General features: G+C 34.3%; 3 protein-coding genes across 7 annotated transcripts in view; 2 read left to right on the forward strand and 1 right to left on the reverse strand.

Moving 5' to 3' along the window:
* The first annotated feature begins 908 nt into the window (after window positions 1–908).
* On the forward strand, window positions 909–8547 carry LOC109859863 (golgin subfamily A member 1-like). The gene is made up of 8 exons (XM_020438523.1): window positions 909–1429; window positions 2062–2455; window positions 2577–2665; window positions 2750–2878; window positions 4666–5193; window positions 7206–7733; window positions 7897–8124; window positions 8204–8547. Exons 1-8 carry the CDS (start codon window positions 1319–1321, stop codon window positions 8357–8359), a joined length of 2163 nt encoding a protein of 720 aa, XP_020294112.1. The 5' UTR covers window positions 909–1318; the 3' UTR covers window positions 8360–8547.
* Window positions 8548–8596: 49 nt separating this feature from the next.
* Window positions 8597–11817, forward strand: LOC109859860. The gene is made up of 5 exons (XM_020438518.1): window positions 8597–10684; window positions 10914–11194; window positions 11269–11343; window positions 11430–11522; window positions 11620–11817. The coding sequence occupies exons 1-5, from the start codon at window positions 10099–10101 to the stop codon at window positions 11668–11670; spliced, it is 1086 nt and encodes a 361-aa protein (XP_020294107.1). The 5' UTR covers window positions 8597–10098; the 3' UTR covers window positions 11671–11817.
* Window positions 11818–11955: 138 nt separating this feature from the next.
* The window catches only part of LOC109859858 (calcitonin gene-related peptide type 1 receptor-like), a 33639-nt gene continuing 26684 nt past the window's right edge, over window positions 11956–18910 (reverse strand). For 4 of the 5 annotated variants that reach the window (XM_020438512.1, XM_020438513.1, XM_020438514.1 and 1 more), the window contains exons 5-12: window positions 17049–17140; window positions 16722–16848; window positions 15750–15976; window positions 13487–13645; window positions 13201–13324; window positions 12687–12728; window positions 12440–12547; window positions 11956–12262 (exon numbers count right to left, since the gene is read on the reverse strand). In XM_020438512.1, coding sequence (XP_020294101.1) covers window positions 12164–12262; window positions 12440–12547; window positions 12687–12728; window positions 13201–13324; window positions 13487–13645; window positions 15750–15976; window positions 16722–16848; window positions 17049–17140 — 978 coding nt within the window. In that variant the 3' untranslated portion in view covers window positions 11956–12163. Of the gene's footprint in view, window positions 12357–12439; window positions 12548–12686; window positions 12729–13200; window positions 13325–13486; window positions 13646–15749; window positions 15977–16721; window positions 16849–17048; window positions 17141–18910 lie in introns of all 5 variants that reach the window. The other variant, XM_020438516.1, reaches the window with a different exon arrangement.

The raw sequence follows: 18910 nt of genomic DNA on the forward strand, positions 1-18910 counted from the left end.
CTAAATATTTTTTACTCTTTTTTACTTAAAAATGCTTAAAACTTAAAACAAGCAACACTATGCACAAATAACTGACTACGACTACGTTTACACGCACTGATAAAACCGTTTTAATAACAACCGTTTTCATGAAACTAACCAATCATAAGTATTTCTGTAAAGAATGGAATGACTGTGATTGGCCAGTTTCATAACTTCGGTTGTTATTAAAACGGTTTTACCAGTGCGTGTAAACGTAGTCACTGTAGTACACTTTTGTTACACTCTGGCGTTTTTCTTGAAAAGTATACACTTTACACGATGTTTCCCCCACTTCCAAAAAGTGTAGTGTATTAAAAGTGTAAGGTGTACACTTTACACTTTTCGTGTATGCAAGTAAAACAAACCTAAAGATAAAATGACACCAGATGCACTCGGGTAGGGAATCGGAACACAGCCCAGGCTGTGTTCAGTTAAGCAAGATGGAACGAACTAATGCAGGAAATGCAGGAAATACAGGAATTGGAACTAATGAATTCCTGTATTTCCTGCATTTCCTGCATTAGTTCGTTCCATCTTGCTTAACTGAACACAGCCCCAAGAGAGAACGAACAAACGCAGGAAGTGCAGGAAATACAGGAAGTGAAATGCAGGAATACCAGGAATTGAAAGGAGTCGAGAAAGTGAAAAAAAAGAAATGAGAAGATGGCTCCCCGATCTATTGCGCATGCTCCGCACAGCCCTGTACCGGAGTGGAACCGAATTAAGGATTTCGATGGAAACTAGACCTGAGAGATAAACATACGAAGCTGCGTTCCGTTTTACGCATATGCGCGCATTTATCTATACTATACGTAACATGTACTATAGATAAATAGGCGCATATGCGTGAAACGGAACAGCCTACGAGTCTTCAATCGAGTTCGGTCACGTGATCGATGATGTAGCTTTGAGGTGTAACGTAGTGCGGTATGTCGCACCTAAGAACACAAAATATATATATATATATATTTATTATGTACATATGTGTCCTGACACTTGACGGAAATGCGACAAGTTTCGTTATCAGCATGAGCCGATTAACGTAAAGCGAAAAAGATGGCCCTGACGAGTCGCGCAATCAAGAGAGAACAAAGGTGTGACGGAAAATGAGGCAATGGTGCGCAGTGTTTCTCGTGTCCTGATATTCAGTGTTGAAAGATTTTTTAACGTAAACTGGAGAGCGTGCGGAATATATTGTCACTCTGACGACGTTCATGGACTTTTGTATCGAATGACAGTTGATGTGCTTGTTACACCTGTCGCGTGTTAACTTTAATATACAAATTACCGGTGCACGATGTTTGCTACTCTGAAAAACAAAATACGCGAAGAAATCGGCAGCGACGTATCCACCGTTGTCAGGAACGCCGGCAGTATACGCGCCATAAGTTCCAAACATGTGTCTCAGGTATAAAACATGTGTCATATATTATCATAACACATATTTAAGACTTCATCAGTCAAATTTTATTTATTGGTTTTAGATGAAATCAATTAGATAAGATTTTGTTTTTAAATGCAGTAATACACACAATTACAATTAATTGATTTTTTAAAATCAGAAGGAAATAATAATTTATAAATAATGAAAACAGCTCCAAAATTTTTTACTATTAACAAATGTGTGGTTATTGGCTGTTTGGAGCAGACACGGATGCCGATGTGTGTATTTAAATAGTTTATTATAACAATGTCATAAAGTTTTTGACCTACATTTCTGTTAACTATGATGTATTTTTATTGCGAGCTATATATTATTTATTGTTTTGTAGAACCATATTGAAAAAGACCTAAACCGAAGGTCGAAAGCTTTATAACATTGTTATAATAAACTATTTAAATACACACATCGGCATTTGTGTCTGCTCCAAACAGCCAATAACCACACATTTGTTAATATCAAATAATAATTTGTTATATTTATTCTATTTAGACATTTACATAATATATCAAAGATCTAAAAATTGATCTTAAGCCTGATTTGCTTTGATATTGTAGAAATAAAATTGCTGATAATACAACATAGTGTTATTTTTGCAGACTGGCTCTACAAGTAGTATTAGTGGTTCTCAAATATCATTAGATGAAACTAGAGAAGAAAATACAGCATCTCCTTTGCCACTAGTTGGACTCAGAAGAGAAAACAGTTTTGAACTTAAACTTACTGATGGAATGCAATTATCAGCAAAAGACATAAAAAGATTAGAAAACAGAGAAGAGGAATGGAAGAAACGTTTGTTAAAAAAAGAAGCAGAAATGTTAAAGCGGATGGAGAAGAAAGAAGAAGAGTGGAAAGTTAGATTATTTGAGAAGGAGAAAGAATGGAAGAAAGTAGTAGAGAAGCAGGAGAAAGAAAAGCAAAGATTGCAAGAAGAGATAAAAAAGATAGAAAATACAAAGCAGTCCTTAGAACATGCTCTTAAAGAAGCAGAAGGTTGGTTATACAATTTAGTTTTTATATTTTTGAGGCACTGCATGTACATATGTGTGCTTTCTTTCTGCTCTGTTATTCACATTTATTTGTTCAACAATTTTAATATATAATATTGTTTTAGAATATAAAAAGAAGTTGTATAGTTTTCAAGAAGATGCAGAACAACTGGAAGGATTTCAAACACAGGAGATGGCAAAAGTTAAACATCTTGTGAGTTTAAAATAAAATCTATATCTTTTTAATCTTTAATCACTAAAAAGTGAATTATATATGTAATAAGTTATTTTCCCGCAGTTATTGGCAAAAGAGCAGGAAGTAGAAGAAAAATCGCATCATTTAAAAGCTGCCACAGCAGAAATAGACAGTTTAAAGACAGAAGTTTCCCGCCTTAGACGATATGAAGATGAGTTGAATAATGTACAAGTAAGTAAAATGGTAGAAGTTTTTTATTTAAATGTATTGATTTTGTCATTATTTTTTACACAATTCATTAATTCATCATTTGATTAAGACTATATAATTCACTTCTTATATTAATGCAAACATAAATAAGTAATATAAAAAAATAATATAAGATATGATATTTAAAATTAACCATATAGCATTTTATTTTTAAGATGCACAAGTATGCAGTAAAGATATAATAAGATATAAAACATCACTATCTGCAAACTTATTTTGTGATTTATACACAAAAAGTATAGGATATATTAAAATGTATGATATATAAATTGATGTCTCCTAAAAAAAAATGATTACGTTTATGATATACAAAATTTATATAAATAATTATCATTATCGACAATACTCAATAACATTATCGACAAATACTCAGAATTTACTTATTTTTTAAGCACGCTTATTTAAAGAAGGGATTTATTTTATATTTGTATTTTACTTTATATTCGTATTTATTTGTTTTTTGATAGTAATATTACGCTTTTTGTTTTGTCACAATTTGCAATACTTTTTCTATGCACCTTTTTTTTTAACGACACGCCGCTGAAACGTGAATTCATAACATATTATTACATGTGATTTTCGCTGTAGTGAAACACGTTCAAATTGAAATCACACGAAGAGTTCCATAACTCTTAGGTTTAATGTCGCATGACAACTCTGTCCTCTTAATTTTTTTATTTGTTTCCATTGTGCTGCGCTGCGTTCAATCTCTTTAATCTGGTGATCTGATGGGTCTCTTGTTTCATAGAAAACAAAAATTTATAGATTTGTGAATTATTGAAAAAAGAGAGAAACACATACGCGTTTCTCTCTCGTAGATTGGTATTCTTGTATCTGATCCTATTTTTGGGATTCGCGAATATTATATTTCTCGCATCATTTGCGGTATCACCGAATACAATTAGGTGACGTTTTCCTAGAGTTATGGAACAACCACGTTGCTAAAAGTGATACCAAAAGTTCCGTGAACGCAACGCACGCAAGAAGATTGGAAAACTTTGGTAAACAAGAGCATCGAAGATCAGAGTTAGGCGGTTATTTCCGCTAATTCGCTGCTGCTACCGCTGATGCTAGAGGTACGTCTTTAAGGCTTTGTCGCTATTCCGTTATGCTAGAAGTGGTTTGTCTTATAGCCTTTATGCTTGTGTGCTTGCTTGAAAACAAACGTACTTTTAATTAAAAATGTTTTAATACCGAAATATAAAAGTAAAAATGACCTTCGGTTGACAATACTCATCAATGCACGTATTATACACTTATATCTATGGCATCATTTCTTATCTCATTAAAATGAGATAAATTTTTATTATTTTAAATAAGTTTCTGGTCTGCTTTTTATTTCTTATGTGTAAGTTTAATATATATAGAAGAATAATCTATCAATTAAAAAAATGTGTGATTACATCAAGATAATTGTATTGCTTTGCAAACAAATGATGGGAAATGGGCTATGGTTTTAGCACTTAAATAGAGCCAGTTTTTAACTATTCTTTATAAAATATGAAAACAATTAATGACACTCAAAAAGCATTAAACTTCATAAATATTGCTTTCCATTTGCATTTTCATATTTTTGTTTTTTTGTTTTTATTCTTTTTTTTATTTCTGGTTTTTTTGGCAAAATTGAATTCGCGCTTCGTTGCTTTGATAAGATTTTGCAGGGAAGCTTCATATAAATGAATAACACTAAATATAATCCTAACAGAAACCCAATGAGCGATATTGGATAACTACGTGCTTGTTTTCAGGACGAGATGGAAACGATGCGTCATTCAACGCAGCGAGAGAGAGCGCAACTTTCTTGCCAGTTGGCGCAAACAGAAGAAGAAGTACGCCACTTGAAAGACAAGGTGTTTGTACTCGAGCAGAGAATCGCTTTGGAGACGAACGATCAAGTGACAGTCGACGAGAGAATAGCGGATCTGATGCGCGAAAGAACACTATTGGAGAGGAAACTGGAAGAGGCGCATCTCCATCTTTCTGACATAAAGACCAGTTGGTCGGGCAAAATTTCCAGTCTCGAGACACAAGTTGGCAGGCTCAGCAGACAGGCCGGTGAAGAAGGACTAGAACGCAGACGAGTCGAGGAGGAGAAGGAGAAGCTCAAACAGAGAATCAAACAGCTAGAGGCCGAGATAGAGGTGAACAATGTTGTCATGGCGACAAAAGACGCCAAGCTTTTGCGTATGACTGAGGACATTGACGAGATGGCCACGGAACTGAAAGAGCTCCGGGCCAGCGTCGATGACGAAGTGGAAGAGTTTAAACGGCAAATTGTGAGTTACCGCGATATGTAGTGAACAAGTGCATGAGCTTGATGTAATTGTTACCGACAGTTTTTTCCGAACTATGATTCTTATGAATCGTTGAGATGGTAGGTGCCATTCCAAACGAGAGATCACCGATCTTATAATATAGAAACCTCACTCTGTTACTTACGTGCAGCTCTCGAATATGCAGTCTCCTCACTATTATTACATGTCACGATTTTGGAATGCAATATCTTATCTTGTGTGTAGCGTAATTTTCTATTATTTGTACTAAAGAGCATCGTTGCATCGTTGTTGATAAAGAATTCCTTGTTGATCAAACACTTCTTCAATTGGTAGCCTTGAGTATATTTTCTTCGATTTTCCTTACTTCTTTCCTTATTTCTTTTGGATCGTGTGCAGCCCCAGTTGTCTTGGTCAAACCTAAATTTTATAAAACTGACAAATTTTTTCAATTTTCTGGATGGAAAAGATTATTTATGTACAGCAAAAACCTGTCTTCTGTGTGTCAAAAGTTTTATTAATATTCTTTATCTTTACTAATATTCTTTTAATTTTTCAATTTTAAAAAGTATTTAATTTTTAAAAATAACATTTGATGTATATTTAATTCAATAATGTTGTTAAAGTAAATAATTGTTACAAAAAATAGATGTATAAAAATAGTCGATTAAATTCTTTACTAAGACTAAAGTTATTAAGACTAATTTTCATTTGCGTACACACACACACACACAGCATTTACGTATATACATACACTGCATATATAAATGTACTGATATACCGACAGGCTGATAAATGACTAAGAATAACGCCATTATAATGTATATAACTATATAAGAGTTTTTCTTCTCTTACAAAATTGAGATTCAATGGTACATACTTATATATATACTGTGTACGTGTAATACATACATACTGCACATATATGTATATGTACATATCATCATGTATGAAGTTGTGAAAAGAAGAATAGAACGTCTCGCATTTTATCATATACATATGCATTTTATATGTATAAAAAAACTGAACATGCATTTAGTAATAGAACATATTATTGCATGTTGTTTGGAATTTTGACGCTTCTGTTTTTGCTTCACGCACATTTTATCTTCTAAAAATCCGCGTTATGCACGTTGCCCTTATGAATCTTTTTTTGCGATATGTATTATTCTCGGAGCATGTGTTAAAGTTGTTTTGAGCGTTTCGAGATCATATTGGAGGAATGCATAAGTCGTTTATACAGATTAATTCCGTATTGAAGATTATATACTTTCTTTTATATACATTGCGTATTGTACATGAATATTATACGCTGTTATATACTGTGTATACGAAACAACTATATAGATATATTTTTATGTACAATCGCACATTGTGTATATTTTATTTGTGAAAAAATAAAGAACGAAAAAATTATATAGTATCTTTTATGTTTCACCCATTTTTGCTTCTTTCTTACCAATTTTTTATTTTTCCCTGAGTGATTTGTCGATACCTTGACCGTAGTCCTGTCGAGAAAAAAATCTCGAGAAAAGTTTATTTCACTATTATTTGTTTACCGTTGAGATAATCAGCCTTCAAAGCGAGAATAAGTATAATCTTACACTTGTCTGTAAGCCAGAGAGCCTTGACATTTATGTTTTTAACATTTATGATATAAGATTGTTTACAAAAAACGAGAAGAAAATCCATTAAAAGGAGATGGTTTTACACACATATATAGCTATTGTTAGTTAGATCGTTTCGTCGAAACAAAATACGTGGATAGAAGAACTTATTTCGAAGAACAAAGAAAACTATTTAACTTTACACGATAGTATTTCATTCGTAATAAGTGTCGAGTATTTTGTAAGAGAATGGGATGCACACGTGTGCTTCGAGGAGAATAAAATGTTATTCTCTCAATTAAATGTAAATAATGCAAGCTTTGCGCGATAAAAACTATGACATATTTAAATATCAAGTCGATATCAACGTCTTTTCACTATAAATTCGTGTATTTGTTATTTTCCTAGGAATCCTCTTCGAAGCAAATTAGTCAACTGAAATCGGATCTCGAAAATACAACAAACAAGTTGACCACAGCTACCAACGAGTTAGAGAATCTCCGATCGTCCTTGGAACGAGAACAGTCGAATAATTCTTCCTTGCATCTGGAAATGGCGCAGCTGCAAGAGATTCTTGAGTCCGAACGACTAACTACGGCGAAGCTGCGAGTCTTCCTCGAGAAAGAGAGGAGTGAGAAGGATGCCGCCTTGTTAAGAAACGCTCAAATATCGCAAGACATAGAAATCGTGAAGCAAGAAAATCGACAACAGGAAATCGAGAACATAGAACTGCATAGTAGAGTGGAAAATTTGGAAGGAGATTTAGTTGATAAAGTGAAAGAGGCGGAACAAGCGACGGTTACGTTAAAAGAATTTGAACAGAAAGTCGCGAAACTGGAAGAAGTGGAACGTAGCAGAGAGAAATTAGAAGGGAACGAGAGAATACTTAAGAGCAGCTTGTTGGATCTGGAAGAGCAGCTGAGCGAAAAAAATAAGGTAAATAATGCAATATACATGTAAATATTCTACGACTGATTAATGCTATTTTTAAGGACAACGTAAAATTTGCAAAATTGTTGACGTCCATATAAAAAGTAATTATAAATGATAAATAAATAATACATTAACCATTTATCTTGTTTTCTTTCTTTGTGTTTAGACAATCAAAGTTTTGCAGCAACGTTTAACTGACATGAAGAAAACACTTCAACGCGAGTTAAAGATACCATCCTCGTCGTTAGACAGCGAAGTCGAAACTTCCGCAGCTATTCTTAATCCAAGTTCATCCAAAACGGTCACTGCCAGATACAATTCCAGAGAAGACGACGTTAATTTCAAATATCTCAAACATGTTCTCATTAAATTTCTGACCAGTAGAGAATACGAGGTATTGCTTTTATACGCACTCTTGATCTAATTAAGGATCTTTCTTTTTCTTTTGATACATAACTGTATATTATTTGAAGGCTCTTCATTTAACGAGGGCAGTGGCGACATTGTTACACTTCTCACCAGAGGAGGAACGTCTACTTCAAGAAACCTTGGAATGGAAAATGTCATGGTTCGGCACAAGGCCTAACTTAGGTTTTGGACAAACTGCCAAGGCGATACCACCCAGCTGATAATTACACAGTAATTTTGCATTTGACAAAGCGCGCAAGAGCAAATGTAAATTCTTGTTTAACCTTTAAGTTGTATACTCGGTTTGTGTGAAAAGACGGTTTTCGCGTCTGATTTAAACGGAGTATATATAAAGATAAATAGAAGAAAACTATAGAAAATTAATGTGAGATTTTACAACAAATAATGTGAGATTTTACAACATTTTTTAATGCGCATACAAATAAATATATATTTATATGTATATATGTATATATATATATACATATATATATATATATAAACACTTAATATTTATGTAGCATAGTAAATAATTTGTCGTACGTTCAAAGAGTTGCGTGCGTGAAATCTTATTGCGATAAAAGGAATAAAGGGAATTTGTAAGATATTTTATAAGATCGCGCACGCGTATTTTCGAGAGATTCTTATAAAGTATATATATTGAAAGAGAGAAGTGTGCTTGTCTCAAGAACTCGTGTACTCTTTTCAAATACATAGAATTCTGAGCGCTTGAAAAACGTTAGCGCGATCTTTGCAATCTGAGCATCGTGTAGATACATTACGTATATAATTAATTTAATATATATATCCCTGCACTTTAAATTTGTACCAATAAAACATTCCCAATTAGAGATTTATTTCTTTTACGCAGCTTTGCTACATACATGTATACTTGTAGAATTTTTTTTCTATTTTATTAGGTATTTAATTTTGATATATACGTATATTTATAGTGTGCAATAATGTAACAGGAAAATGTAATTTTGACAATTGTGTTATTTTATTTATTTGACTTACTGTTATAATTGTTTAATGCCGTCTAAATGTGATTTCGGTAAATGTCGGTAATGTGACATATAAAATATGTAGCACGGAGAAGAGCGCTGTGTTGTCGCAAATTTAATACTCCAAATATTCGAATCAGTTTAAAATGCTCGAACACCGCGGTCGAGTGTATCACACAAAAATGTTTTAAAAATAACAGTTTGGCTTCACAATTGAATCTGTTAGAACTGTTTCATCATCGTCTTTGGAACTTCCAAACGGTATCAGTAACACTATTGAAATAAAGTTTATATGATGATCGCAAAAACACGTCTTTTGATTAAAGAAAAAAATATAGTAACGAGGTAGAAGCAAAAAAATGTATTAACTGAGAAAGGGGTAAATAATCGATGCGCGAAGGTCATTATGAGTCGATCTTTACGGATCGACGATTTGCGTGCGTCCTGTCGATATGTTGTTCCTTGCTGTAATAGGCATCGCATATACGAATGTAGATAACGTTTCTATTACATATAAACGAGTCTATACACATATAATCTCTCTTTGTATACAGCCGGAGATTCATAATACGACAAATGAACACTGAATCTGTCTATTCTTCCTCTCACCCGTTTCGTTCCTTTTTTTTCCCCCGACTTGATTGGAAGTGCGAAAAATATTCCTCAGTGAAACAAAAATCGTGTCACCTATTGTAAAAGAAAATTCACGAACTTCGACACATTAACCGTTACCGCTTGTTCCCAGAATATTGCGTGATCCGCGGATAAACTGTTAATAACCACCGCCTGCGGAAGAGATTTTTACATGCGATAGACATAAATCACGGTTGTTACTTTGTCGTCCTCCCCAGGTAGACTTATCGGCACTTTATCTAATTGCCAGTGTGATTAAAGCGTGACCGTTTACTAGCACCAATCACGCACAGCTATGGTATAGCAGCAGTTCTTCTGGAACCATGCTGGAAAATTGTCGGTGGTTGCTGTACGTGTCGCGTTTCTCCGGATGCCATCCGCTTACGCTCGACGAGCGTTCAACATTCACTCGTTTTCAGCAGCTGTTGATGTACTCGTGCGTCACGGGCGGCGTGTATTGTTTCGGGACCTTTTATGCAAATTACCCCGTCAACTGTATCGCCCAAAGCAAAATGATCGTGGGATGCCCTCTGCGGCGAATCGCTCGGTACAACCGCGGTCTCTATCTGATAACGACGTTATTGCTGTCATGTCTGCGGCATGAGAAATTTGAGCTTGCTCTAGCCGCCGCTCGTAAATTCGATGATTCGATACATCATCGTTCTTACGCCGATAACATACGAACAAATCGTTACACGCAATGGCTGGTTATATCAGCGATTTGCGCTAGTTGGTTTTTAGTCGGAACGCTAGGACAACTCGCTTTACGTAACGTATTCGTGATCTCGAATATCGTACAAATTACGATGCGAGTTATGTTCTCAGTGGAGATCGCGAAGTTCTGCTTTCTCTATGACGCATTGTGCCGCAGATTTCGTTACCTCAACGGATTATGTCAGGAATTGACTGGTATTGTGTATTATATAGAAAATTTTTATTATCCCGCGTTAGTTGCGTTTTTATATCTAAAATAATTAAATTGAAAATACAAAGATATCCAATTGTCGACGCATCTACATCCCCGTATAATATTTAATTAGAGTGTAACTTTAAACAATTTTTATTAACCGATCTTATTCTTAATTAAGTTGGAGAATTTTTTAAGTTAATTTAATTTAAAACAATTAATTCCGCACAGGAGATAGCGTATCCAGGATGTACACTAAACGTTTTACAGTCTCGAGTCTCGAACGATTACACCGACACCTCACAGATGCGACGAATCATCTCAATTCTTACTACAGTCCGCAGTTGTTATGTTGGACTGCGTGCATACTAATTGACATTGTAGCATTTTCCTTTACCGTTCTTTACGCAGAAAACACCGTAATGCAAGTTTGTCTTCAAATCATTATAATCTTGTTGTTGTCGCTTCAACTTATCGCGATTAGCCGCTACTCTGACTTGACATGCAATCAGGTTTGAGTTTACTCGCATCCCGACGAGCAACGTCGATTTTTTGCAATGTGTGAGATTTTCTTTTTTTGTTTTAGGCAAACGCGTTCGCAATGACGCTGTACTCGGTGGAAGACAAACGTTCCATGTTTGAAAATACAGAAACTTCATTCGTAAGTAGATTGTATATTTAAAACAAGCATTTCTCTGAATTTCCGAGGAGAAAAAATCGCAAAAAATCATCTCCCTTTATTTGTAGGAAGCGATCGAGTTGGGAATATTTCTTCGCGCACATCCTTTGCGCGTTAACGTCTGTGGCTTATTTAATTTGAGCAGCCAATTTACATGCTCGGTAATTAATATTTATTATCTTAGCTGTTTTTTTTTTTTTTTTATTATCATCAGATTATATTCTCTCAAATCTACTTATTAAATGTGTTTTTACACAGGCGTTTGGCGTTATATTAATGTACGTAATCCTAGCTTCATCCATACATTGAGTTCACTAGAGGCGCGAACTCTAAAGAAGCTACGATAAAATAAAAGAATAAAAAAATTGATGCAAATACGCGATTTCACTTAGGAAATAAAATTTTTCAATCTTAATTTTAACAATAATAAGTTCAATATAAATATTTAAGATAAATATTTAAGAGCAAATATATAATTACATAATTTGACACAGGAAAGATGCAAAAGAAAGAAATAAATATAGATATTGATTGTGTAAAAATCGATTGTACCAAGTATCACATTGATATTTATATTACATTTATTGCATTTAATACATATATTACATTCTTATTGTTTTTACTTAAATTTTTGGTTGTTTCTTTGTTCATTTATATTACATTGAGATATCACATAATACACACGTATGCATTACTGTGTGTCGCAAATCGTCAAATAAACGATATTCTTTCTTCTTTCAACAGAGGAACGTTCGTGTCTATTGAACAAAACGTCGAATTTTGTCGGAATTTTCATTCATATTCAAACTGTGTGTTCGTCCATCTGTGGTTCGTCTATCGATCCTATTTCTGTGTCCTCTTTGTGGTGTCCTCTATGTATTTGACGGTCGTAAGGGATATACTGAAAGAGTATATTTTGGAGATATCTCATTGTGGGCTTAAGAAGCCGGTGAGTGCACAATTTAAAATGTTTCGAATTTTCGCAACCACGTATCCTTCAAAAATATTCAATAATTTTCAGTTAATTTATTTACGTTCATGAGAAACGATCAACCGATCATTATTAAAGACTGCGTACCGAGACCGTCGGCGCTAGAGAGGAACTCCGTTGTCGTAGTTCTATAGAATCACTGATTTTTCTTCTGAAATCGCTGTTCCACCATATTCTTTGAAGCGCAGTTTTTACCTGGTGATAACCACAAAGAAAGACACATCGTTATATATTTTCTATATACATTGTTATATAGTTATATACATTATTGCACTACAAAAGTATGAAGTTTCTAAAAGCGGGAGATTTTTCTTTTATATCTGACCGAACTTACCTCGCTGTTACCGAAACAGAGCAATATAGATACCCAAAGACCCTAGAAAAGAAAAATTACATTTTTGCTTCATATATATATATATCTTTTTCTCTCTCTAAATTAAAAGAAACTGCTCTCTAATTTTATTACAAATTTCTTTCACATGACACATACGATTTTCCAAGATTAAAGCACATAGAGCTCTATTGATCCGTTTTCCAAGTGGACTTCTACTTTGAAAACTTGCTGCAAGCTGACTCCCAACTAAATTTATCCACTAACTTGTATTAGACTTACATACGTGTTAGATTATCGGATCTCACTCCTAAATTCTATCTACCAAAGATACACACATACATCACCGCGCGTTCGCCACAATCCAAACTACTTTAACTGTCGATTTTTACTTCCGCACGCTCTCCTCATCAAACACCCATTTGACCCTTTTTTTTATTGATACATGTGTGTATGTTAAATACCGAGCTTTTGAAAGCTGTTTCATGAAAAATAAATGAGTTTGGACGGTACAAACCTGGTAACCGGCAGTTACCGAGTGTAATATTTCGTGATACGGTTCCCACGGATGTTGCGGTGCGGGTCGCACCGCAACCACGAAATATTGAAGTCCAAGTACCGGCGTCAAAAAGATTGCAGCCCTGATAAATAAATATGAGATAAAAACTCATATATTAAATCCTACCGTAATTTTGATAAGCGAAAAGAAAGAGCGTTATCCAAGTAGACGTTTTTCTTTTGACGAATAATGAACGTTAAAAGACGTGACTTTTTAAAATTCAGCAGATGTTAAGCATAAATACCTAGTAGCGCGAAAAATGCGACGAACTCTGCTGGCTTGACCCTTCAGCTTTTTCAGCAGCACTCGTATGATGTTAGCCGTGAAGAAGACGTTCGTGGTGGTAGTCAGGAGCACCGGGTAACTCATAACGTTAATGTAATTCCCGCTGGACGACCAGCATCTAATAATCAAATGCATAAAATTCGTAAATACGACTCTTTCTTTTATGCAGACATTTTTCGACATAAATAGAATTATTGAGAAATTTGTTACTAAAGTCGGATAAAACGATCGCGATCTTTATTTAGTACGTTAGCTTATTTGACACTATCTCTGATTAATAGTAAAACCAATTTTCGATTTGGTTTAAATTCTTTATATATATATATATATATATATATATATACATTATTATATATATATACACACACACACACACACACACTTTTGCTTTTATTATCTCATAGTTATCTTTTCATACGATTTAAAACAGTTTTATAATCTTGGTTTTCGAGTAAACGAATTTATCTGATAAATTATGGAAGGTGACTTCACCTTCTTGTGTCGGCTACGGAAATGTGTTCCTTGAGTTACAGAAAAGTGGTTTTTACACACACAAAACAAAAAAAAAGAAAAATTTAAAACCATTTTGGATAAAAAGAAAAATTGTATACGTATACTGTCGTTTTTTTGTACATCCCTTATAGAAATTTATTATTACTGGTGCGGTCAAAATAAGATTTATTTTTGACTAATTTTGAGAAGCATTATGTTCAACAATAAAATTTTAATATTCAAAATAAATATTTTGATTACACCGGCAATAAATTTCTGTAAAAGATAATATTATCTCCATATCTTTCAATAATAGGAAATAAATTGTGTTTCTATATATAGATTTTGCCGGAGGTTGCGCTTCCTATAATTTACGTGCATTTTTTACAGAACATAATTTTCTCTCTTGTATCACCGAGAAAAACGGTAATATTTTTGCCAAGTATTTGTGATGTTCTCTCTTGGGAGATGAAATTATCACGTTATTATTTCATCAATTTTCATTACACGTACTTCGAATCATATATATATATATATACATATACATAACATTGTTTACAATAAGCAAACGTATATTTCTCAACGGGTATATCGACCCGGTAGCTTGGTCAACATAACGCGATTGTCGTAAACGTGGTTTCCGTCTTCTGCCCTAGGCATATTTAGTTATCGTCGTTTCATGTTGGCAGATATGTATCTAATTTCGACCGGGACACACAACCGACCACATATTCTTCTTGGCTGAGAAATTAACGGCGACGGCGGCACCCTCTTTACATTCGGTCGATATTACGGATAAATATATGAAGTTTTCTTTAACGGATTTTAAACACTTTAGTTGGAAAAACTCGGTTAATTTCTTGCTGTCAGGAAAAACAGCTGACGTGTTGTTATTCCCGGCTCAAAACTCGAAGAAGAGTTTTCTTACTTCGTTACACAACTGACTTTTTATGCGTGTCACGTGCTCTCAATTGCAATCGGCTAGTCAGAATTCCTTCTTTTAGTTTGAAATCTACATGCAATTATGAGAAGCAATTGCAATAGAATATATATATCAGAAAATATATTATATTACTTTATATTATATATATCACTTTTATTTATACATATAAATTTTTGTTACATTATATGCGCGAGATTATGCGAGTATTAAAATTTACATAGCATATAAGTTTGTGTTCGCTTTCGCATTTATTGTGAAAAAATGAAATTGCTGAACGCAGCAAACTTGCGAAGAAATTTAATAGAAAACGCGTTAATTGATTGTCGGTCCGTGTCCAGCTCTCTTTTTCGGAAGAGTCCGATGTTCAATTAAATTTGTGAAGAAAAATCACGAAGAATTAACTTCATAGAGATATTACATAACGATCTTTTTTTCTTGAAATTCGCGCGCGTTTAAAAAATTGCGCTTTCAAACATTATTAAAACAAATACGCGCGATATTTCGTATTATATTAACAATCTCATTTTTCTCAGTGAAAAGATCGCGAAAGCGAGGCACGTGTGCGAAGTTTTAACAGAGAAAAAAAAGAAAATAGGGATGATGATCTCTCTTTTTTCGTAAGATAATTTTGTTTTCTTCATTTATTTGCTTCTTCGCTCAAACTTGAATTGCTCTCATTAATGTGGCAAAAACTTTCTTTTTTTTTTTTACGTAATTAGGTCTCCCAGCAAGTTGATCACTTTGTAGACGAATTTGATGATAGCAAACACAAGTTCATAGCACTTACAACTCGGTGTCTTCTGGATCCTTGCTAGTGGCCCGTAACGCCGTATACGCGGTAACAATGGGAACTGGAAAGATCCACCCCCAGATTATCAGGCCGTGCACCAGGTCCGTCTCGTCGATAAACGTGGACACCAATATCGTGTGGAGGTAAATACCTTCGCATAGCATCCAGGAGTAGTTGGACACTAGAAAGTACTGAAGGACCACGTGGTAGACGACGCACACTATCTATAAAGAATAAGTAGTAGCGCTCGCATAAAACATCTTTTTTGAAGCACAGAAAGTCGCTCGCTCCCTCGCGAAGCCAATCAAAGCAGTTGTATACGTGACAATATTTCTAATGACCCACACCAGCGTCGTATTTTTAACACTATCACGATCGTGTTGATTTTATTTCTTGTATAGAAGAGAATGAGAAAATAAATACTTTGATATTTGATGCTTTTGCGGTGTGTTGTATTAACATTAGAAGAGATGTTTTTCGGGTTTGAAACGCCGTTAGTGTCATTTTTATACCGACATTTCGCAAACATTTCAGATGTATCAGGCTGCTCTTGAAATCCCGATAAAGTGAGAGCTGAAATGTTCACGAAACGTCGGTAAAACAACTTCGAATTGTTAAAATAAATACTCTTTTGAGAATAAATACTTTATGTCCGTGCGTGTATGTACGTGTCAGTTGTCGGAATATTACTTTGGGCGTAGGTGTCGCGTACGTAAAAATGCACGTTATTAATTTTTCTATAAATAAACTTAACACGGTCGAAAGGAAACAAGCTATTGATTTTGATTACTGACAAGCAGGATGCTCTGCTCGCGTATTTTAATAAACGACTTAAGTTTTAAACACACAAAAGAGATCGACTCTTTATTAAATTCTCATTGTATCTCTCTTTATATACGTATAACTTCTTTCTCCACCGTGTATATACTCCGCGCACGATCATTCCTTATCACAATCTTTGATACGTACGTTATTGTCGGCTACTAGGTCCAGATCTGTCATGATAAACCAGTGCCAAATGAGCAACATGATGTTAGTTATTGTGATGGAGGAAAATAGGTGCTTGTGCACCGTAATCCTGGGGCACTGGATACATCTGCATGCAAAAAAAAATCTCGCTTAATCTCGCGTCTCGGACACACCTCTTCAACGAACCCTAATTTCATGCTTTTAGGGCAGTGAAGAAGGATCTGAAAAAAAAATCCACCGAACAGTTCTGTTAGCGAGAGAGATATCGCCGGGATAGTGGCGGCGGTTTTTTTTTTTTTTTTTTTTTTAAATAAATTGGTAACTTACTGCACGCGCGCGAAGATTGCCAGTGATATGAACAGCGTTATCGTGGACAGCACATAGCCCACCTCGTACATCACGGTGATGTTGCGGTACCACTGCAACAAGTATCAATAATTCAAACTTCACTCTCTCGTTTTACAGGCCGCACTGTTATTTATAGTTTCAGAGATGAGAGAGCGTCGATTTAATTTTTATTAATGTGCGCCACAATTCTATATTAGTTGTTATAAAACTCTAAGATTTTAAAAAACTGACTACAATTTGTCGATAAACGCGTGAATCTGAACACTGGTCTTTTAATCACGTTGATCAATCTCTCCTTTGTTGAACAAAATAATTGCTATCTACATTTGTTGCATAATTTATTATGTTAAAAAAACATTCTTTTGCTTCACTTCATGCGCGCATTTGCGATACAGACTAATTAAAAAACATTTAATGTTTAGACAGACATAAAGTGTATTAAGTATATTATAAAGTATAATATAAAGTATATTAAAAGCGTTGTGTACAAAGGTACGAAGAGAATAAGAAGAGGCTAAAGGTAAAGTTTTTATAAATAAAGAAGAAAAATTGCGCAAAACAGAAGACTATAATACAACAGCGAATACATAAAACATGAATTTTTATCAAAATGTTAAAACAATACAGTTATCTTTTTCTTCAAGTTTATTGATACACGTATTTTTAACCTTTTCTATCTGTTTATCTTTCTACGTACGCGTAAACAAAATTTTTGGCAAAAATTAACGCCAGTTCATCCTGGTACTAACTTTCTCATTAAAGCATATTTCTCACAAATATTCAAACTTGAAACTAGTTTTTGAAAGTTCAAAAACGTACTCAGATGCAGGAAGGTATAACTTTCGAGCTTGAAAGAAGTCATTTACCGTCTTAAGTATATCCAATTTTACCGAATAAACCAACTTTTATCTCAACATTTTTTTATCTGCGACATTACACGCAATGTACGCGAACATGTCGCTTCTAAAATTCATGCCGCTTAAACTCCCTCCGCTTCCCTCGTATCCCTCTTTATGCTTCCTTCATGCTAGTGGATGCAAATCTTGCCCGCATTTGCAAAGCAGAGTTGGCCTGCAATAGGGTTTCATACGCTCTGTGACAAATGTTTGCTACGTACAAAGTGATTGTGGACTTCGTCGATTGGATACCAGGTCTGATAAGCTGTCGCAAGATTAGTCTCAATTTTGGAAAAGTAATCCAAGCTTGTTTTGATTTTTTTTTGTTTTTTTTTATAGAAGAGAATACGCGAAAAATAGATCTTGCAATACATTTGATTACGATCTTTTTTTGTTGCTACAAAAAACAAAACAAATATCATCTAGAAGATTTCTCAGATTCGACTTTTGACCGAAAAATGATTTTTTGCACCACAATCTTCTTAGATTAGACACAGCGAATTGAAAGATTTTATATATTTATATTAATTTATATTTATATTAATTAAATTTAATTCAATTTGAAAACATTTTGTGTGCAACGTTCACATTTGATTGAATATCGCGCACTTATATCGCAACGCTCGGTTTTTATATAGGGCTATATTATTTTTGTAGGGTTATATTGTTTATAAACTATTTCACGCTCATGACCGCAAAATAATGTATACGCCAATTTCTATTAAAATTGATTAACGTCTGAGAAAGCCTCATGAGGAAACTATGAACCCTATTTCGCTCACAATAGCAGGTGGAAGCAGCGGCAGTATTATTCTTAATCGCCATCGTACGAGCATAGCATTACTTATTAACGGTGTGGTTGCATGAAAATTACAGATCTGCGCTTTCATGTCCCCAACGTTACCCTTTCTCTCTCTCTCTCTCTCTCTTGAGCACAAATACGAT

The sequence above is a fragment of the Pseudomyrmex gracilis genome, unplaced genomic scaffold (genome assembly GCF_002006095.1).
Source record: "Pseudomyrmex gracilis isolate BER0280 unplaced genomic scaffold, ASM200609v1 scaffold_296, whole genome shotgun sequence".
Classification (NCBI taxonomy): Eukaryota; Metazoa; Arthropoda; class Insecta; order Hymenoptera; family Formicidae; genus Pseudomyrmex; species Pseudomyrmex gracilis.

Coding starts and splice junctions, on each gene's coding strand:
- LOC109859863 (XM_020438523.1), top strand. CDS start 1,319: ATGTTTGCTACTCTGAAAAACAAAATACGCGAAGAAATCGGCAGCGAC. Junction 2,879..4,665: donor ATGAGTTGAATAATGTACAA/GTAAGTAAAATG, acceptor GCTTGTTTTCAG/GACGAGATGGAAACGATGCG. Junction 7,734..7,896: donor AGCTGAGCGAAAAAAATAAG/GTAAATAATGCA, acceptor CTTTGTGTTTAG/ACAATCAAAGTTTTGCAGCA.
- LOC109859860 (XM_020438518.1), top strand. CDS start 10,099: ATGCTGGAAAATTGTCGGTGGTTGCTGTACGTGTCGCGTTTCTCCGGA. Junction 10,685..10,913: donor ATTATGTCAGGAATTGACTG/GTATTGTGTATT, acceptor AATTCCGCACAG/GAGATAGCGTATCCAGGATG. Junction 11,523..11,619: donor GCAGCCAATTTACATGCTCG/GTAATTAATATT, acceptor GTTTTTACACAG/GCGTTTGGCGTTATATTAAT.